Source organism: Globicephala melas, chromosome 5, assembly GCF_963455315.2.
Source record: "Globicephala melas chromosome 5, mGloMel1.2, whole genome shotgun sequence".
NCBI lineage: Eukaryota > Metazoa > Chordata > Mammalia > Artiodactyla > Delphinidae > Globicephala > Globicephala melas.
This window is the reverse complement of record NC_083318.1, coordinates 22,264,800-22,287,884: the sequence shown is the minus strand read 5'-3', so window position 1 is coordinate 22,287,884 and position 23,085 is coordinate 22,264,800. Positions and strand designations below refer to the sequence as shown.

At 38.7% G+C, this 23,085-nt stretch overlaps 1 protein-coding gene across 2 annotated transcripts in view; it reads right to left on the bottom strand.

The window, feature by feature from the left end:
- Positions 1-23,085, bottom strand: part of SEC24D (SEC24 homolog D, COPII coat complex component) — a 108,717-nt gene that overhangs the window by 39,037 nt on the left and 46,595 nt on the right. For both annotated transcript variants that reach the window (XM_030863968.3, XM_030863970.3), the window contains exons 9-10: positions 4,891-5,029; positions 1,360-1,475 (exon numbers count right to left, since the gene is read on the bottom strand). In XM_030863968.3, coding sequence (XP_030719828.1) covers positions 1,360-1,475; positions 4,891-5,029 — 255 coding nt within the window. The remainder of the gene's footprint in view (positions 1-1,359; positions 1,476-4,890; positions 5,030-23,085) is intronic.

Below are 23,085 nucleotides of genomic sequence, written 5' to 3'. Positions count from 1 at the left end.
AAAAATGGTCCACATCAAGGGACTTCCCTGGTGGCACAGTGGTTGGGAATCTGCCTGCCAATGCAGGGGAAACGGGTTCAAGCCCTGGTCCAGGAAGATCCCACATGCCATGGAGCAACTAAGCCCGTGTGCCACAACTACTGAGCCTGCGCTCTAGGGCCCGTGAGCCACAACTACTGAGCCTGCGCTCTAGGGCCCGTGGGCCACAACTACTGAACCTGTGCTCTAGGGCCCGTGGGCCACAACTACTGAGCCTGCGCTCTAGGGCCCGTGGGCCACAACTACTGAGCCTGCGCTCTAGGGCCCGTGGGCCACAACTACTGAGCCTGCGCTCTAGGGCCCGTGGGCCACAACTACTGAGCCTGCGCTCTAGGGCCCGTGGGCCACAACTACTGAGCCTGCGCTCTAGGGCCCGTGGGCCACAACTACTGAGCCTGCGCTCTAGGGCCCATGGGCCACAACTACTGAAGCCCGCGCTCCTTGAGCCCGTGCTCCACAACAAGAGAAGCCACTGCAACGAGAAGCCCGCACACCGCAACAAAGAGTAGCCCCCGCTCACTGCAACTAGAGAAAGCCCGTGCACAGGAACGAAGACCCAACGCAACCAAAAATAAATGAATGAATAAATTTATTTTATAAAAAAATGGTCCACATCAAAAAAAACTTAAAAAAAGAAAGAAAGAAAAAGAATCTAGCATCATATTCTATCTGAAAGGGACATACAAATGAAATTATCACTATTATATATATATTTTTTGGCTGTGTTGGGTCTTCATTGCTGTGCACGGGCTTTCTCTAGCTGCGGTGAGCAGGAGCTACTCTTCGTGGCGGTGCGTGGGTTTCTCACTGCAGTGGCTTCTCTTGCTGCGAAGCACGGGCTCTAGGTGCACAGGCTTCAGTAGTTGTGGCACGTGGGCTCAGTAGTTGCAGCACATGGGCCCTAGCGCACACGGGCTTCCATAGTTGCAGCTCGCGGGCTCTAGAGCGCAGGCTCAGTAGTTGTGGCACGTAAGTTCAGCTGCTCCACGGCATGTGGGATCTTCCTGGACCAGGGCTCGAACCCATGTCCCTTCCGTTGGCAGGTGTACTCCCAACCACTGCACCACCAGGGAAGTCCCTATTTTTTTTTTCTGCCACCACTTTTTAGTTTTTAAAGATGATCACTGCAGTGGATGGTCTGGCTATTTAATCACGTTAACAGCCTAGGAGGATTGATCTGTGTCTTAAGACATTTCTACATCCCCGTGGCACCACCCGAATGCTTTGTCTGTGAATCAAAGGTCAGTTCATGACATATAAAAGTAATTCACTTGTATCTGACATCCATATATAAACACTTGAAGTCCTGGGAACACTTACTCTGCAGTAATCCAAAGTAGCAACATATTCATATGATCCTAGAGATAGCTCTGGCTTCTCATAGTGGTCCAGTCTTCTTCCGATGTGGTCCAGATGTTGGAAATAGAATGGTGGAACTAATAAAAACAAAATAGGAAAGGAAATCTTTTATTTGTACAATACAGACAATTTAGTAAGTTCTCAAAATTTATTACGGGAAGAAAGGAGTTAGTATGAGAAAAAAATATTTTAGTATATTCTAAATATCCACTATTAAAAAGCATGTCTTAGAAAGAATAAGGGTTTTCTAAAATATCTTCTTGACCCTTCTGCAAATTATTGATGACAAAGAATCATTAATGACTTGGATCGTTACAGAGAAATAGTGGATAAAAGCACTGGCGTTTTAAAATTGTCACAACCAAAATTTAATTGTCCCTATTTAATTACCTCTTTTAAAAGGAATTTTGACTTTTCTAACTATTTAACAATAAGCAGGTAATTGGTCCAGAATTTTCCTCAGAATATTAGAAACAGAAGTCTACACACACAGAGAAAAGAAAGACTCGTTTATACTATCTTCTTATTTGGACCATATTATTAACAATAATGTTTATTATCCTTTAATTAAGAGACGTCTTCAGCCACGGGTAGTTTGCATGGTAATCTTTAATGTTTGGGCTTCAGAGTGGAAAGGATTACTGTATTTGGGAAAGAATACACCACTAAGATCTCAGCTGAGGAACTCTTAATTTGATTCAAATGTCTAAGAAGGTTAGTTCTGGCAAAGCGCTGGAAGTCATCCAATAGCATAGGAACACTTATGAGTCACACACCAAACACTTGGACAAATATGGCCTGGTATCTCTGTGAAAATGAACTCCTGTTGCCTTGAGATTAATACAGCTGGCTGTTAAACCACTGACAATAGAAGTATTTAGAATAAGCAGTCATGCTCTGGTTTTAAGTGTTTCGTAAAGAACAACATTTTCATTTGTAAAACCACAGAAGTAATGACCTGTTTTAAAACCAATAACTCAGTATTCTTTATTTTCAGTTGTGAACTAACACATGGGTTACAATAGGACTGTTTTCTTAGGTTTTTTTTGCCTTAAGAAAATAATCACCAAGGCTTGATTTTTTTCTATTTTCTTACCATATCATGGCCATTTCTTTTTAAACAAGTTTTATAAGATTCATATGTACATACGGATCTCTGAATTAGGAAAATTCAATGTCTTGAAAAGATTACGGAAGTGGGACGCTGATAGTCTTGGCTGAGCTAAGAAAGCTATGGGGGCCTTAAACTGCTACTTTATTACATTTAGATGCGATGAAGGACGCTGCACTGGCTGTTCTAGGATGTATGGGTGGTACTTTCTACAGTTCCTGTAATTTATTTTCACACATCTGCATGTAAGATGTGAAAAAATTTCCCCTTAAAATCAATTAATTTTAGGGGGAATCAAATCAATCAAATCAAATCAATTAATTTTAGCATTTAATATTATCGGCCATGTTTTATAAACCAGAATTCAAGTCCCCCCCGTAAATCGTGCACAGCCACACGATACTCGTCTTCCAGCCTGTCTTTTGGCCTCATGTGCTTCCCACTGTGTAATCTCTGGACGCTTTGAAGGGAAACAGAGTGGAGCCCTGTGACCAAGCCCGGTGGGTTCTTTCTAACTCCAACAAACCTCTGTCTCCTTTAAACCTAAATGAAGAATGCAGGCATCTGTGTCAATCTAAGGGAGTCTGGCTTTCTTGCAGGAACTAATATTGGAGAAAATGAACATGGCAGCTTCCTAGGCGTGGATATCAAGGGAGGGGAATTTACTGTGTAGAAATACAGGAACTCTGTGTGGTTTTTCTCTACTAGGAAGTGGCGGGGCCTTTTAAGGTTCTGAGCTGACACTTTGGGCGTTAAGCCAGAGGGTCAGCCCAAATTGAAGATCCTAGATGCTCTAAGTGGATAGATGCTGGACAAATTTCTGATCACCTTGCTAAGAAGGTTGAAGGCTCGAGTGAAGACAGTGGAAATGTGGTGACCTTGGTGGAGGCATTTATCAAAATGCTTCAGGAGAGGCCTCTGCCGTCTCGTGACTTTTTTCCTCCAAAACTAAAGCCCCGGGAAGTGCACGGTCACAGGGTTCCTAAAATCCAGGTCCCAAGATTGTGTGACAGCCAAGGATTTGGTTGTAGATTTCGTCCAGGATGAGAGATGGAATAAGATCTTCCTTAGAAAGAAAAGTAAGGGTGGAGAACGAACAAGGTCTGGTCTCACTAGTGTATCCAATTTGCACTGAGCAGGTGCCACAGGTGGAGCAAGGAAACAGACCTCCCAAGAGGACCACGACCCAGTCTTTGAGATGAGGCTGGGAACCAATGAATCCACCCCACAGCAAGGCATTTTTAAAGGTCTTTGTGAGTAAGCCTCCCCATGTCAGTCTCTGGCACTGGGAGTTGGGCAAAGCCATGGACTGTGATAAGGGGGCGGGTAAACAAGGAGACCAGCATTGCTCTCCCACCAGAGCACACACAGGAACCAAGGGGCCGAGAACGCCGTGACACAGGCAGAAAACTGCCTGAGCTCCCTTTTCATCAAGGAGCAGCCAGCAGCCACAGGCTCCTGGGCAGAGTGCTGTACGTGCCTCAGATCTAGTGCCCTGGAGGGAAGGATGTCTACAAAGATAAGAAACAGAGGAAAACACGTAAAAGACTCATGCTCTCATAATCATCATGTGGTTCTAGAAAAACTCTATAAATATAAATGAACATGGGAATGTTCTCAGCCTGAGAATGTGCTTCATTTCACACCAAAGAATTAAAAAGAGAGACATGTTATAAATATAATGAATGTAAACACTTTTGGCAAGCTTGCAGTTTTTTTCAACATCTGTGAATTCATACCAGGATGAAATTGAAAATACAGTGAATCTGGGAAAGCCCTTCATAATAAAGTTTTTTTTTCTTTTTTAAACAATCTGACATTCATATTGGAGGAAAAAATCTATATATGTGTTAAAGCCCTTAGCTATACCTGAGCTTTTCCTAAATACTGATGAACTTATTCAAGAATAATTCGGAGGAATGGTGAAAGATGGAACAATCTCTCAAGTTTATCATCTGTAAACGTAGATAAAAGACAGTTCTGTGTAATTTCCCTGAAGGGAAGCCAACCAGAACACCCTCAGCTTAGGACATCATATCCAAGCCCCTCCTACTCTCATATAAATGCGTGAGTCCCACAGGGAAGTTGCTATGTTTCTTATAAAACTCAAAAATAGGGAAGTCACTTAATTTCTCAATTCCTTTCCACAAAGCCTCAGTTGGAGGCAAAATGAAATTTTACCTCTTATGTTTACAGAAGATAAACCTCAGAGATTGTTCCTTGTCTCATCATTCCTTTGAGTTATTCTTGAGGGTGTTTAGGAAAAGCTCAGGTCTAACTAAGAGCCTTAACAGACATATATTTTTTTCCTAAGCTAAGAAGTATAATATGTTCCGTTTACTACAGAACTTTCCCTGAGGGCACGTGCTGGCGCCACCTACCGTCATTCACGCAGTTGCAAAATCCACACTGGTACCTCCTTCCTCCTTCAATGAACTGCATGAATGGGCACATGTAGGCTTTACACCTGTTGCATCTGACTGGTCCAGTCTCCCCATGATTTACCAAGTAGAGGGGCGTCTACAGGAAGCAAGCACAAGTAAGAGACATGTGGGTACAGGATTTCTAGGTTATTCTAAATAACCAAGGTTATTTCAGAAGTCTGACGTATTAATTGTAATTTGAAAACTCTGGACTCATTAAGGAACTCAACTCTTAGTGTTCACCTGGGGAGTAAGGTTGCCTCTCTTGGTACCCTGTGGAACTCAAGGCACTACCCAAACAAAAATTAATTTAAATGTACATGTAATTAATAAGCATATGTGTACATTTATGTATATGTGTATTTACCCACATGTGTGAAGACAGAGAAGAAATACCATGATGGTAGTAACAGTTAATAAAGCTTATGTTGGAAACATCCCGCACACCGTGTATCACATATTTTGCTAAGTTTGTTCATTAACTATAAACAAAGAAGGAGGAACTGGGTCTGATTTTAAAAGCTCTGGTTTGAAAGAAAAAAAAAAAAACAGAGCAGGACTTCCTTGGTGGTCCAGCAGTTAAAACTCTGTGCTTCCACTGCAGGGGGTGTGGGTTTGATCCCTGGTCAGGGAACTAAGATCCCACATGTCACAAAGAGCACCCAAAATATTTATAAATAAATAAACAAACAAATAAACGCTCTAGTTTGCATAGTGGTAATGCCACTTAGCTAATTCCAGCACAGTATATAAAATGTTTCTTCAAAAATGCAACTCTCTGAAGAAATATGCAATAATGTTCACTTATTTAGGCAAAAAGAGGTTGATTCTGCCTTTTCTGTTTCTTTAATCCCAGGACAAAACGCCTCATGAAGTACTTTCAATGTGGCTGGTCATGCTTTGCCAGAACAACAAAATAAATATTTCAATTGCTTCTTCCTCACAAACATGCATAGAAACACATCTTTTTACAGCTTGAAAGTGAAAAATTCAGCATTAGAAGTCTGCCTTGTTCCTCAACACTTCCAGCTTTCAGAATAAAACCACACAGATTCTTTTTGCTTTTATAAATCTCCTTAAAGATAACATTTCTGGAAAAGCTTGACAATTACAGGGTTTGGCACATCAACCAAGTTTTTCTTTAAAGAAAAAAATGTAAATAAAGCAGACTGCTGTTTCATGGAGACTTGAAGAGCAGGAGGAAGGTGTCGATGAAGTGGGGTCATAAGGCCATTTTCTGCCATTTTCTTGGGGGAAAAAAAAAGAAATGAGAGAGATCTACTGTCTGTCGCTGCCCAGACGTTCAGTGTGAAAACTAATCCACTGCTGAGGTTTCAGAAATGAGTTGTGAGATCTCAAGAGTAGGAAAACATAGATAGTAGAATACATAAAAGAATCAGGAAAAGGATAAAAAAAAATACATTCAGAATCACTCCCTCTGCACTGCCCTCTCCCCCATCTCTTGCCTCAAGGAAGCCAGAAGATGGATTGGACTTTCTTATTTCTGGTCTCTTCTGATCTGTACGCATGGCGTAGTTCTGGTGTCCCATGGACAGGGTTGTGACAGGATTAAATGAGGAAGTCATGAGCAGGACAGACTACTAAGCCTGGCATAACTAACTGTTGTTACCACATCTGTGCTGAACAGACTTTCCTCCAAACCACTCAGCTCAGGAGAAAGTGTATATTTAATAGGACAGTTATAGTCTGATAAGTGTGAGATAGGCTTGAGTTTCTAAAGGCATTTATTTATATAAACTTTCAAATTAGCTACCTTGTTACTGTAAAATGTTACTGTAAAAAATGATCTAGAAGACAGGGAATCTACCTTGCTGGAGCTTTTGATAGTATCTGATGGTTACAAAAGTTGACAGGTACAGCAGATTTTAAAGACATTCTAGGAGTTTGATTTAAATACACATATATATTCAAATATTGACATACACAATACTTTCTTAACATAAATTTTTTGTTTGAAAAGCATAAAGTGATGAATGTGTATCTTCTTCAACTGGTAATAATAAGAAATAACCTGAGGGGACAAAAGGGAAGCAAACAAAGATATTGGTACCGACAAGAGATTCTTAGGACAGTGAACAGAGAATCAGAATAAGAAGTGAAAGACAACAAAAAATGTAACAATAAGGTAGCTTTTTCTGGGTCAGAAATCCAGTCATCGGTCATGACTTTGGTTGCTGCTCTGTTCTCCAGCTTCAACCTCGCAGCTGAGGAGATGATTTCAAGAGAGTTAAACTAGGGTTAAAGCCTGCAATGTGCATAAACTCCAGCCAAGTTTACTTCTCTCATCCTTTTATTTTCAAAGAGTTCAAAGGCTATAATTAATTCCCTGAGACACTTTAGAAACAAAATCTGATGCAATTATTTGCTAGACAAAGCAGAGGTAATGGAAGGAAAATTAACCTTATTTTTACTGATATGATTTACTGAAAGACAGGCCCAGCCTAAAATGACTGTGAAATTGTCGGCAGCTACCACCTAAGCATTCCAGTCCTGGCAGATTCAAACTTGCAGAACTGAAAATGAATGTCTAGTAACAAATTGGAGTCGAGTAATGACTGTATCGAGCCTGTGAAATACGCCTGCATTTTTTCTATTTTCACTCTTCTGGAAACTGGATGATGGATAGGTAAGGAAGGTCCTCAGACAATGGAGGTGACAGTAAAGAATGTTAAAAGCTTTTTAACTGTTTGCATTTTCTTTTTGGGCAACAGGACAAGGGTTTCCAAATTACACTGTCTTGTTTCATCTCTCTTAGGCTATGCTGAAGACCATCAGAGATTTTTCTTTGCTCTCTCCAGATGTCTGCTTATCTGCTCTACAGTAGCGTACATGAGCTCAGAAATAGCTAATCTCACTTTTCTTCTGAGTTCAACTTCAGTGTATATACGGCTTTAAAAAAAAAATCACATTACTTTCCAAAAAGTTGCCTACGTTTTTTTTTCTCCTTACCAAGGGCATTATATTATACTTACCTCAGAGCTATTTTCAGACTTTGCAATTTTGTTTATAAGTGTGTTTTAATCTTTTGGCCTCTGGTATATTCCTGCCTGCTCTTTCTTTTCTGTTCTTCTCTTAAATGGAAAAAGTAAAAGGATGGAGAGCCTTGCTCTAAAACCTTCATCTGCCTATTCTTGGCTCTGGTCCTGTGTGGCATGAGTTTATATAACATGTAAGTGATGGGGATGCTGGGGAAAGAAGAGGGAGGAGAATAATATTTGAATCTTTGGCTTGTATTTTTGGACTACCAGGGTTATGCCAAATACTTTATTGGTAGTAGTTTTAATTAAGATGCTTTGATTGAATAAAATGTATCTCTCTTTTGTGCATATGTAACACCATGGTCGATTCTGGAGAACAAGAAAGAATATAATTCATTGAGAAATTAGGTTCAGTGGTAAAACTTTCAGTTATTATTCCGCGTAAAAGGAGTAGATAACAAAATGTATCAATCAACAACTCCTCGGCACTGCTGACACAATTTTTAAAGTTTTCCTGTATTTACATATTACCAGTTGTCTAAGCATTACTGCCATTCTCTTTAACATCTGTGCATTCGGTGCTGGGTATGCTGTGTGCCTTGGTGGGGCATACAGTCCAGCGGGATAGAAAGACAAACAAACAAGCAGGCAAACGTGCGATTAAAAGAGCAAGGCCAGAGTAGAAAGAATACTTGCGAAATCATCATTAATAAAAAGTACCGCTAAACCATTCACAGATTGTAATCCAAAACAAACAAAGAAATGAAGCACAACCTAGAAAGATCCAACATGAAGAATTCTGGCAAAGTTTAGAGCCTCTGTATTTTTGTTTTGGCATCTCTATAACTAAGAAAAGTCTGAATACCCAAGTCTTGCTGTATAGTCTTTGTCCTAGCAAAGTGATGAATAACAGAAGGCAGCTAAATATTACAAGCTGATTATCCCAAATCTGGAAAGCTGAAGAAAATATGAAAGTGTTCTTATAGCATAGATCCACTAGGTGGCACTGTACAACTAAAAATTAAAACAAAACTATAATTTCCTCAGTAGGTAATAAAATACTCAAGATAATTATGCTACATTCATTTTATGTAACTATAATAACATTGACCTGACTGACATCAGTTATTACCATCACAAAATGAAGAAACTTATACTTTTCTTGAAAAATCCTCTGATAATGTTTAAAAAATATTGTGGGTGAAACAAAACGTGATTAAACATGAAATACAGGCTATTTTAAGCATGAATGACATAGAAATTACAGAGTGTGCCAAATTAACTGAAGATAATAGCCAAGAAAAACTTATTTTAAAAGTTTCTAATCCTCTTCCAACTTTTCCTTGTTTACATGGAGGAAAACGGACACAGTGATGGGATAGGCAGCCCCGAGCACAGCAGGCACAGTAGGCCGCTGACAGCAGCCTGGGAGGTGAGGAAGCCAGCGCTCCTGCTGCCAGCGCCCAGCCCCCGCTCTCTGCGTTCGCACTCGAGGTGCAAAATAACAAAGCAAAGACAAGGAGGCTTGCATCATGGTGCTCAGCAATGCACTGTGATGGAGAAACGATTTTCTTCCTGTTGGAACATCAAATCACAGGCAACAGTGTGGCTGAGGGGAGAGACGAGACAGAGTGGCCAAATCGGAGATTTCAGGAACACCCTGGCTTGGGAAGGTATTCCTGCCTATCTCCAGGATATTCCTGGGCGAAAACCGTCCCCCTCTCCTCTTTCTTCTTCCATTGCTCCACTGTTCACCTCATTTTTTCAGGACGAGCGTTCTCCTAAGTTCTAACGCACGCACACACATGCTCACACTTTAACCACCTACTTTCCCCTGTCTTCTAACACTTGTTTACTGATTTTGAAAATATACACATTTCCCATTTTCAATGTATACTTCTCTTCCTTTTTTTCCTCTCCTTCTATTTCCTGCGTTAGACGTCTCCAGGAAAGTAATCAGTGTCCTGGGATGATATAGTTGTTCCCACCTGACCAATATTCTACTTGACTAAGTGCCTGAAGGAAATATCTCAGCTAAATAATTACTAGTAATGGGAGAGACATTTTTGCCTACAGTGGTTCCTAAATCAGATCAGAAGATTTACAGCAAGAAGACCTGCCAAAATGTGACACGGTCCTCCAGCTCGATAAAGGATCGTATTCAACATCAGATTATACTCCCCAATAAATTTGATCTTTACAATGGTCAGCAAAGGTTTTGTGTCAAATGTGATTCCGGCACACAGCTACTTCTTTGGGACTGGAGTGCGTCTTATTTTTTGGATCTGTCTCAAGAGAGGTCAGTTGGTAATTTGGATTAATCAGGGGGTATAAGTACAAGCATGAAAATGGTATGTGAAAAGATAATCCAGAACCTGTGACAAACAACTACCCTCTAAAAATGTTAAACATTCAGACTGTTAGGCACGCTGGAGGACAAGCAGAGTCGGATTCCCAGAGGATTATGCCCAGCAGCGAAAATGAAAAGAGAGTCTGTATCAACTGCACTTATTAAAGATATTTCCATAGGAAAGAGAAATGAGAAGCAGCTTGTGTGTGTTTTCTATTTTTGGCTTCACCATATATGACATTCAGTCAGCCTACATGGGCAGAAAAAGTACAGGACAGTAGGCTGCTTATTGTACACACGTTTTCTCAACAGCAGTTCTATTTTGTTGGACTCTTTAAAATAACAAGTATGGCATGAAAGAATAATATTTTCTGAATGCCTTTTAAAAATCATGTTATGCAACCTTTAAAAAGAAACCGAGCCTGATAATAAAATACTCAATGTACTGTAATAATTATGAAAATTATTTAGACTTTTTAAAAAATGTTTTCAGTTGGCCCTAAAACTTGGCATTTTCATATTTCCAGAAAATTAACCTCTTGCTAGTTTCGGTATTTGTGGCACTTGAGAGATTATTTTCAACTTTTTCCTCTTCAACAATGCTGTTAAATCTATTTATTTTTATTTTTTTTTAAGTCTTTATTGAATTTGTTACAGTACTGCTTCTGTTTTTATGTTTTGGCTTTTTGGCTGTGAGGCATGTGGGATCTTAGCTCCCCAATCAGGAATCGAACCTGTACCCCCTGCATTGGAAGGTGAAGTCCTAACCACTGGACTGCCAAGGAAATCCCTGTTAAGTCTATTTATTCTTGTTATAACTATATCTCGAGCTTATATTGGATTTGAACATGTCTTTTATTTGGAAATTGGTCTTTTTTGGTTTGGGGGGGGGTTTATTTTTTGTTTTGGTCTATCCAGCATTGAAAAATCCTGGAAAACGTTACTGATTCAAATTTATAATATATGAAAGATCATAACTGTCATCTGTATGATTTATATTCAATCGTTTTAAATGCTTTCATGTATATAAACTCTAATCGTGACGTTGAGATGCTAACAACCCTGGCAGTGGGAATTGTCATCCATGCTGTTCAGAAGGGAATGGACATGTGAGGGGCAGTGACTTGTCCAATAAACTGCAGAGCTATAGCTTGAATCCCCATGCATTTTCTGTGTGAAACATTCAGAAACAGCTTGCAGCTCGCTTCTGTAGAAAAAGCACATAATTTCAGAGAAAGCTGCCATCACACACGGTCTGTGACTTGAACCAAGCCCTTGGTGGTCCCTGGTACCCATGAAGTGTCTCCTGCCATTTCTCTCTCTTTCTCTACAGGAGCTATTTTATATCTTTTAAACTCCATTTTATCCTTCGAATAAGCTTTCCTCCCACCGCCCTCAACAGGTAACTTTGCCGCATTGCTCTTAAGGAAAAACAAAAAACCTCAGAGAGGAACTCCCTTGACTTTTCCCCACGGATTTACCAGCACCTACCTCAGGTCTTCCTTTCTCCCTCCTGTTACAACAGAAGGGGTATCCCTCCCTCCTCCTGACTTGTTGTCAGTGACCTTGTCTAAACTGGGACCAAGTCTCAATCTGGCCCCTCAGGGCTGGCTTAGGCATTTCAGCTGTGTGTTACCAGAGGACCTTGCGCCCAACAGCACTCATCACAATGCTTTACTTTTCAGCATCACTGCTAAATCTCAGACCCATGCCTCACATGTCTACCATTTGTTTTATCGCGTGTCTCCTGTGGCACAATACCTGAGAGGGTGGGCAGTGATAGTTTTTGAATGAACGAACAGAATATCCACCAGTTACCCACAAATATACCACCATGACTCAGGGGCAGTTCATGATAGGTGCTAAGCAAAAGGCACAGACAAAAGAAGAAATCACTTGTGGTGATGGGGGGCGGGGCTGGGCACGGGGGAGTGGTCAATAAAGCATTCTTTCAAGGTGGGTAGTTACTCAGAGAGACACTTCCACTGACTGACAGAGAGGGAAGAGTGAGAACAGCACAACTCGGGAAGAAAAGCCTGAGCTCGGCGTCTGTTGGTGAGTAGCATGCAAGTAGTCTAGTCCACCTAAGAAGGAAGATAAAGAGGAAGGATGGAGTGATTTTATGGAGAGTTGTCAAAGCCAGGTAGAGTAGTATGTCCTCACTGACCAGGTTTCTCTCTCTCTCTCCCATCTCAAATCAGTTGTTGCTGCACAGTAACAATTCTGACAGAACATAGTTAAGAGATTTCACCGTGCACAAAACAAAAATCATGTCTTTGGAAGAATGGTTGGTATAGGTTTTGAAACCTGCCTATCAATTAGTAAATTCTATCATATGTTTTACAATTACCATGAGGGAATCTTTAGAATTTCTGTTTGTTTCATCATCCCCTATATTTTATTCAATTCCTAAAAACTCTTTTAAACATAAACTCAAAAGATGTTTGAATATTAGATCTAATTTTTAAGGTAAATTTCTAACTATAAAAAAATTCATTCCTCAACAGCCTAGGTAAACCTCAGGTTCACCACTGATCCCCAGGGCCTGTTTTTCAGAGTATATGCTCAATAAATATTTACTGAATACATGATAAGAAAAGGAGGGAGGAAGGGAGGGGAAAAGGAAAAACTGAAGTCTGAATGAAAACAAAAAAAAAAATGAAGGAAGAAGGAAAATACAGAAGTCATGTTTGGACATGAGGATATTTGCCAGTTTTTATCACAGAAGATTAGGTGTGGGTGTGAAAAACCTTAATATGTTAAATAAGTTCATCCCAACAAATAACTACACCGGGAGACTCTTCTCTTGCAATGGCCAATAGCATCTTAAAGCAAACACAGCTGTGACCTTTCTCCCCAGGCCCTCTAATGCCAGGGGGACTTTTTAGTGGGAAGATCAAATTGGACTATATGCTGAAGTCTATGAAAGGGCTGCTCCTCGTGATGGGGCATCCAGAGTTTCGAAAGTGAAAATAAATACCAGTGCAGTTCGGAGAGCAATAATATCAGTTTTCCTGAATGGAAGTCATAGTTCATGACTAAATTATAAACCGTGAGAAATGATTCTTAACCAAAAACTGCTCTGTTTGGATTGGGTTATGCTGATGCAGTCTTTCAAGTTATGGGTATATTTGCAAAGATCAGCCTCATTTTTCTTCCTGGAACACATGTTGGCAATTTGAGTAAGACATTCCCTCTCAAGGAGCTATGATATTCAGGAATTCTATAGCTGAGAGACATTTTCCCACATTTCTTTTAAACTTTGACCTATTACAGTTTATCTTTGGTCCCTAAGGAAGAATTACATTTTGTTGTCTAATTATAGACCACTTGCAGAAGCCATGTTTAATTGCTTCAACTGCTATAAGAACGCACAATGTTCCGCAGATGATGAAAATATATTGTAGACTTAAAAACTCTATGAATCAAGTTTGTTTCTTCCATAACAAAATGATTGGCAGTTTTTTGTTCCTCAAAGGAAAGTTGTAAAATACTCCACTTTAAAGATGAAAGCGTTAAAAATAATAAGCCTAGAGGCAAACTTCCTTTGTCTCTCTGACAGAATTACAAGTCAGACAACATATTCCCTCCATTTATCTCACTTCTTTATGGCCATGAAAACACCTTCAAAATGTTCCCCCCTATGCATGAGTCAAGTCTACTATTTAAATGACACCCTCTCAATCAAGCATACCTGTCTAACCTATTCAATCAGAAACCTGCACTCTACCCCCTCCCACGGGCAGTTCTCATCCCACAATCCGCTCTACTTTTTCCCTCCTCCATTTGTTCAATAATTTTCTTATTATCAGGTTCATTGTCTTGCCTCTTTCTGTTAAAATGTGAGCTCGATGAGGGCAGAGGTCTTTGTCTGTTTTGTTCACTGACATATCCCAGGACCAAGAAGAGTACCTGGCACATACTGGGTAAAGAGTAAATGTTTGTTGAATTCAATACCTGTTGAATAGCATAGAAAGAAATAAACCCACGCACCTACGGTCAATTGATCTACGACAAAGGAGGCAAGAATATACAATGGAGAAAAGACAGTCTCTTCAATAAGTGGTGCTGAGAAAACTGGACAGATACAGGGAGAAGAATGAAATTAGAACATTCTCTAACACCATATACAAAAATAAACTAAAAATGGATGAGAAACTTAAATGTAAAACCTGATACTATAAAACTCCTAGAGGAAAACACAGGCAGAACACTCTTTGACATAAATCGCAGCAGTATCTTTTTGGATCCGTCTCCTAGAGTAATGGAAATAAAAACAAAAATAAACAAATGGGACCTAATTAAATGTAAAAGCTTTTGCACAGCAAAGGAAACCATAAAGAAAACAAAAAGACAACATGCAGGATGGGAGAAAACATTTGCAAATGATATGACCGACAAGGGATTAATCTCCGAAATATATAAACAGCTCATACAGCTCAATATCAAAAAACCCAAACAACCCAATCAAAAAATGGGCAGAAGATCTAAATAGAGATTTCTCCAAAGAAGACACACAGATGGCCAAAAGGCACATGAAAAGATGCTCAACATCACTAATTATTAGAGAAATGTAAATCAAAACTACAATGTAATATCATCTCACACCAGTCAGAATGGCCATCATCAAGAAATCTACACATTATAAATGCTGGAGAGGGTGTGGAGAGAAGGGAACCCTCCTACACTGTTGGTGGGAATTCAAGTTGGTACAGCGACTATGGAGAACAGTATGGAGCTTCCTTAAAAAACTAAAAATAGGGCTACTGTATGATCCTGCATTCCCACTCCTGGGCACATATCTGGACAAAACTCTAATTCGAAAAAATACTTGCACTCCAATGTTCACAGCAGCACTATTTACAATAGCCAAGACATGGAAGCAACCTAAATGTCCACCAACAGATGAATGGATAAAGAAGATGTGGTATATTTATACAATGGAATATTACTCAGCCATAAAAAAGAATGAAATAATGCCATTTGCATTATAAATATGAGCTAATAAATTTTCTATCCTTCTCCATTATTTCATGGACTGTCATATTAAGTGAAGTAAGCCAGACACAGAAAGACAAATATCATACGATACCCCTTATATGTGAAATCTAGGGGGAAAATGACACGATGAACTTATATACAAAACAGAAATAGAGCCATAGACATAGAAAAGAAACATGTTTACCAAGGGGAAAAGTGGGGGGAGGGATAAATTAGGAGTTTGGGACTAACATACATACACTACTATATATAAAACAGATAACCAATAAGGACCTACTGTTTAGCACAAGGAACTATACTCAGTATTTTGTAATAACCTGTAAGGGAAAGGAATCTGAAAAATATATATATATGTATATATGTGTGTATGTATAACTGAATCACTTTGCTGTACACTTCAAATTAACACTACGTTGTAAATCAACTATACTTCAATAAAAAAAGAAAAAAAATCTTGTTGAAATAAAGTAAATTAGTAATCCTTCATAAAAATGGACACTGCTCATCATATCACAAAACAATGTATTATTGCCCAGATTATGTTGTACAAAACAATTGAAAAATTCCTAAAAATTCATGTGACTATAAAACTGATTCTGTAAATAAGGATATCAGAAAAGTCAAATTACTATTTCCCTTTTCAGAGTTGACACCTACAGAAGCTATACATTTATCCAAGCTTTTTATATGAATTGCTTTTAGAGTGGGAAAAAACACAGGACTCTTAAGATTCATGCAGTCCGATGTGCTATCAAGGTCACCATCCCTGGTGGACAGCCCCATGCACTGGCCAGGCCACTTCCAAGTAATGCAGCAAATCATCTTTTGTGAGTTAATTTGATCTGGGCAAATAGACCAAAGACATTGGGAGGTAAGACTTGAAAACAGGGTTTTAAAAAAAGTTGAGAAGAAATTTTTAATTTAAAAAATGTGTGTGACCAATTTGAAAGCATCTAGAGAAATAAACACATTTATATATTTATTATATATCAATAATGAGCTGGAAGGAGAGGAAAGATGACTTTTTAATTTATCAAATAAATAATAAAAATTGATAAATATGAGCTAATAAATTTTCTATCCTTTTTCTACAGGAAAAGGAGAAATGCAGACAAAACTGATGTTTGAAGTACTTATATAAAAGAGTTTTTCAAAACTTTTTAAACTGTGGAGGAGAAGAGAGTATGGAATATAGTAAACAAAAAGAAACTTAAATCTCATGCTCATGTTAAAGACTATGATATACATCAATTTACCTTGGTAGTTCAGTTCTGGATTAAGAAGAGTGAACTTGGGACTTCCCTGGTGGCGCAGTGGTTAAGAATCTGCCTGCCAATGCAGGGGACACGGGTTTGAGCCCTGGTCCGGGAAGATCCCACATGCCGCGGAGCAACTAAGCCCATGCGCCACAACTACTGAGCCTGCGCTCTAGAACCCACGAGCCACAACTACTGAGCCCACGTGCTGCAACTACTGAAGCCCGCACGCCTAGAGCCTGTGCTCCGCAACAAGAGAAGCCACTGCAGTGAGAAGCCCATGCACTTCAGCGAAGAGTAGCCCCCGTTCGCTGCAACTAGAGAAAGCCCACGCGCAGCAACGAAGGCCCAACACAGCCAAAAATTAATTAATTATTTTTTTAAAAAGAGTGAACTTTGTGGTGGATGAGTTCCATGATATCTACATACACTAGAGTTCATCATTATGGCTCTCCTGTTTTACCTGTATTTTGCAGATATATTGTTCAAGAAAGTCAAAGATGCTCTTATTTTCCCAAATAATAACATTTTAAAGATTTTAATCCTTTTTTTTAAACATGTCCATATATCCTCCCCCCTCTCTCATAAATACACACACACACAGAGTACATCTTCACTTTATAGTGAGATGATATGGAAAGAAACAAATACTGGGAGGGAGAATAAAGTGAAACCTAAGCTAAACGTATGAAGAATTTTACTGTCCAGGAAATTCTTTAAGCAACTATTATCCTAGTCAGCACAACTTGGCTCCTGGATTGTCAGTTCCTTTCTTTTTTTTTTGCGGTACGCGGGCCTCTCACTGTTGTGGCCTCTCCCGTTGCGGAGCACAGGCTCTGGAGGCGCAGGCTCAGAGCCATGGCTCACGGGCCCAGCGGCTCCGCGGCATGTGGGATCCTCCTGGACCAGGGCACGAACCCACGTCCCCTGCATCGGCAGGCGGACTCTCAACCACTGCGCCACCAGGGAAGCCCTGTCAGTTCCTTTTTAAATTACCTTGGAACTTGTTCAGTAGCAAATGCAGCATTTTTACATAAAGTACATGCTCAATAAGTGTTTCAGCATAGATCTCTATGTGAAAATCTCATCAAATTACTTGGCCTCAAAAGTCTAATTTACTTCCAAATACAAATGATATTGTGGAATGAAACTATCATGTTAAATATTGATTTAACACAAAGGTTTTCCAGGAACTGTTTTAGGTCTTGGGAATAAAATAGTGAGGAAAAATTACAGGTGGTCCTTACCCTCATAGAACCTAGTGGGAGAAAGACAGGAATCAAATACACAAATACAAAATTGCAAACGGTGATACATAGTATTAGGAGAGCTCCAGGGAGTATAATGCGGGGTATCCTGGAAAGCTATCCGGAGGAGGTGACCTTGAACTGAAATCTAAAAAGTGAATAGTAATTAACTAGGCTAAAAGGACAGGACAGTGTGTGGGAGATGGAGAGAAAATTATTCCAGCAAATGTCCATGAAGCACCTTATGAAAAAACAAAAGCTATAGAAATGTTTATATAACGGTGGGTGTTTATCATTTGAATAGTAAAAACAGAAAATAGTGATGTAATGTCAAATGACAGAGACCATGCAACATTTTTTAAAGAACGTAAATGAGTAGCTCTTTCCCTTTTATATGAATATAAACTGTGGCATCCACATCAGTTTCCTCCTTCTTCTTATGTAAGATATGTAGCTAGAATCACTGAAGGGGTATGATAATATCTCTCTTAGATGTATACACTTCTGGTAAATTTAAATTACTGTAGTTTTCATACTTCTCTTCCTTGCACATAGTAGAAACCCCAAGTCAATGATTGTTGGATCAAATTAAATTTTCCTAACAGGAATTTATATGGTACAGAAAATAATCATAACTAATGATAAAGATATCATTTCTCATACCAGTTTATTTTATTTTTAAACAACTAAGAGTTAAGTGGTGTTATAATTTTATGAGAGAAATGAGGTTCAGAAAAGTTAAGTAAAAATTTTCAAGGTCATACTGCTAGAAGTGGTAGTCAATTTGTGCACCCAACTTCAATTGATGCTCAAATTCCTGCCTGTACCACCTTACCCACACGACGTTCAATTCCTGACAAAGAACTGGTCCCCAAATCACTTGTGCATCAGACAAACTTGGGTGCTATTTTCAAACATTTCATGAAACAATTTCAAATTACAGTTTGCATAGGGCTTTCTCTTCCTTCCACCCTTAAAAATATGACTTTATTAATTTTTTTTAGCCTTTTATTCAGTGAGAACTTGTTGCTTAGGAAACTTTCAAATAAAAACCTTTAAAATTTTGACTTTCGTATACCTGAGCACTGAGGAGACACATCAACTGCAGAAATGTTAAGTTCTTGTATTACCTAAATATCCATAAAATGTGACTGAAGTTCGTAATAACGAAGCAGTGTAGAAACAGTGTACTTCACCGATTCTAAAATCTCATCAAAGCTTCCAACTCAACATGACACAATGCTAAGAAGTCACTGTTAGGAAGATATATTTCTCTTTTAGAAATGTTAAAATGTGAAGAAAATGTGAGAAAATGTGGGCCTTAGAATTGATGAAAATGATAGTGAGAGGCTCTAACATACTTCCTCTCCTGTGGTGGCTCCTCACAGATGCCCAGCATTCTACATCCAGGGAGCCTGGTCTTCTCGGCTCCTATGTGATGGATGCTGTATACTCAATTGCCAGGCAGTGAAGGTCATAAAACCCACACCTGGATTCACTGAAAGTTAAACCAAGGAAGAATGCTTTCTTTTTCATTCTTGTTTCTCCTGATGTTACTCTCCATTTAATTAAAAAAAATAAAACTAAAGAGTTACATGAATAATTCTGTGATTGAAAACATAAGCTTGGTATATTTAAACTTCTAAATTGTAACTTAAAATAGAATTCTAACAACCTTTGACCTGACAAATGTGACTCTCCCCGTATGTCTGCTGTAACACCATTCTAAAAAGGGATTACATTCTGTTCTTCAGCTGCCTAGCTTTTTCACAGTACTTTTTCATAGCACTATACAAACAGTGGCCAAAATCCTTAAGGGATAAGATTTAGTTTCTAAAGTAACTTTATACATTTTTTTTGTTTTTTTTTTTTTGCGGTATGCGGGCCTCTCACTGTTGTGGCCTCTCCTGCTGCGGAGCACAGGCTCCAGACGCGCAGGCTCAGCGGCCATGGCTCACGGGCCGGGCCGCTCCGCGGCATGTGGGATCTTCCCGGACTGGGGCACGAACCCGTGTCCCCTGCATCGGCAGGCGGACTCTCAACAACTGCGCCACCAGGGAAGCCCTATACGTTAAGTATTTTAAGTGTTATATTCGTAATTCTATTTCTACACGAGTACATAGATTTTATTTTTCCAAGTTTTTATATTAATACTTTTAAAATATTGCATTAAAGCAAACAATTTAAGACTACAATGCACATATTAAAAAATAGATTCAGGTTTTTGAAGCTTTCATTTTAAAATAATTTAAGATATAAGTCTTCTTTAAGTTCTTCAAAGGACACAATATTATGCAGTAATCAGTTTCATTTCAGAGCATATTTATCACTAAAGCTAGCTAAATTGGGGCTATATATAAAAAATGCATAGTCTCACAATCTTCATGTGCTTTTTAAAGTGAATAATATACTACAGATTTCTTATACTAAAGGCATAATATAAATGAAACCCCTTTGGGTTGGGTTGTACAACATATTCACCTATATTTCTAATAACACATAGGATGTGTGACAAATACATGGTAATCCACGCTGAAAGTCCAGTAAAGAGTGGAAAAGTAAAGCAGACACTAGCAGCCTTCTAGATTTACAGAACATCTGAGCCAGGCTTCTCCCTCTTGGGAATGGCGCCCAAGGTCACAATACAAGGCACAGCGGAGACCTACAGGCATTTCCTGGCTCCTGATCCAATAGGTGTTCCACCTATTGATTACTATCTATGGTGCTTTGGAGAAAGTAGTCAATTTTTATTGGTTTCTGAAATACCTTTATATGGTCAAAAATTCTTCCTACTTGTTTAGCTGTTCTGCTCTATAATGAAATATAACCTCTCTCATTAATGTGACAGAATATATCTATGATCTCTCAAATGATTTTTTTCTTTATCCACAGAGTCTGTCAGAAGCCTAAAATACCTAGAAATCAACCACTGTTTTGTAGTTTGATTTGTCTTTGTCTTTTAAATGTCATGTCTACCCAATCCTCAGAAGAATGCATTTACTCACCTAGAACCTCTACTGTATGCCCAGCCCATTGCCAGATTCTGGATGGTCTTTGCCTTCAGGGAGTACTAAGCAGCAGCTTGAAGTCAAAAGACTTCAAGAAAAGAGGTCTAAGATGGACATGTCAAGATAACTCACAAGCTTGCAGAAACAGGAGGCCCATTGCTAAAACAACTGCCAGCAAGAGAAAGGAATGCTATTTTATGTGTTTAACCAAATAAAACCTCGACAAGACAGATGTTGCTGAAAGAACTCGGAATTTGGAAACTCGAGTTCCGGCAGCATTACTTATTAGCTGTGTGACTTTCATTGCCCCAGAACCTGTAGAACTTCTATACCTATAAAACTCGGATAACGCCCATTTCACAAGCTATCTTCCTTTAAAAAAGTTGTTGACACACAAACAAAATACTACAGTGAGGCAGAATTTTTTTCCTTTGATGCATTAAACAGCAGTGGAAACTCTGCCTAAACTCTGCCAACTCATGCCAGCAAGATTGGCTAGGTCAAGTGTATGACCAAGCAACGCTCTCTGCAGGTGATGGATGTGGACGTAATGTGTTGATGTTTAGTTTACTCTCTTACAGTCTTTTCCCTTTTTGTTAACCTCATTTGTCAGTTCATTGACATCCATCCCTTTTTCTTTCCAATGGCATCTTCTTCATACCTACCGAATCTATCAGAATATGAATAATCATAAAGAAAAATAATTTAAACAGTATTTAATAACAGTACAAACTTCTTTATTCATTAAGTCATAACTAATGTAAAATTTCCCTGAACCTAAACTCCAAAGAATGAGATTATTTCCATTACAGCCTTTTTCACACTGTACAAAAATTAGCTCTGTCCCAGCAGATTTTCTATACGTTCTAGACAAGAATAACTGGTCTTGTTTTTCCCCATGTTCCTAAAGTCCAGCTCAGTTCCTATAAAGTAAGTAGGGGATTATAAATCAAGTGAAGTTTAAAGTCTTGGATAAAAATTTATCTGATTAAATTAATTCAATAAGGAAGGAAATTACTTTGACTGTTATATCCGTTTATAATCTAAAAAAAATACACAGATATTCCTGAATCTATTCACAGATGGAGTAAAAGCTTCTGCCATCTGGTTTATAGGTGAAATTATTTAATTTCATGTATAATTAGATGACGTATGTACTTGCCCAAAATCTAAAGATTTCCTATTTTGAAGAAAATGCAAAATTAAGTATAATCTTCAATCCTTTGTGCTGGAAATCTATACCATTTCTACCTCAGTCTTAAAATACGGCATCAAAAATAAAATCACAGGTTACTAAGCAAAAGAGCTTACAAGATAACTGATTACTTTTGCTGAATAAATACCTCATAGTTAAGTATATTAAATATGGCAATGGGTTTCATATAAAACACATACCAAAAAAAGTTAAAATTTATGGTAAGGAATATGAAATATTAAACAAAGATGACACAGATATGCCCTTGGAAATAGCATACATCTCCAAAGCAAACGCTCACAAGGAACATTCTGAGATGGTAACTGCCCGGGCTAGGTTTATTTTTATAGTCCGTTGCTAACACCATGACATGCTTTAATGGTTCTGTCAAACAACAGGACTTAAAAAAAAAAACAACACAAAACTGTACTAAATAAATCCTTTTGATCAATGCCATATCAGGATATCTTTTTTTAAATTGCAGTATTGACGGTAATATTAGTCAGATAAGGAATAAAATCTTTATCTGGATTTTCCTTATAGGAAAGTTTTACTATACCTAAAAATAAGCAAGCCATTTATTCTAGAGGAAAATAAATTAAAATGCTACTCACAGGGAGAATAGCAGTATTCATGTAATTCATTAACCTTCAAGAAACATACTTTAAAACTTATTTCCCTGATTATAGGTTATAAATATCAAAAATCAGCATTTATTAGCGCTAATTGTTTAGCTTTGGGCTTGAACAATTAAATAAATGATAATGCCATTTATGGATATGTGGAAGTATGAACAGGCTTAGGGTGTAGAGATCAGAAATTCACTTTTGAGCATGTTAAGTTTGAGGGGTCTATGAGTTACCCAAGGAGAGATTTCAGAAAGGCATTTGGATATGTGAATGCGGGGTTACAGATATAGGGATGAATGAATAAGAGAGCAACAGCATAGTGATTTAGAGTTAGGGACTCGGGTTCTGACTGCCTGGCTTGGAATCCTAGCTCTGTTATTTAGCAGCCGTTGGCCTTAATGAGTTATCTAACTCTGTGCCTGTTTCCTTATATCTAAAATGGAACAATAAATAGGTTTATGTGAGGAT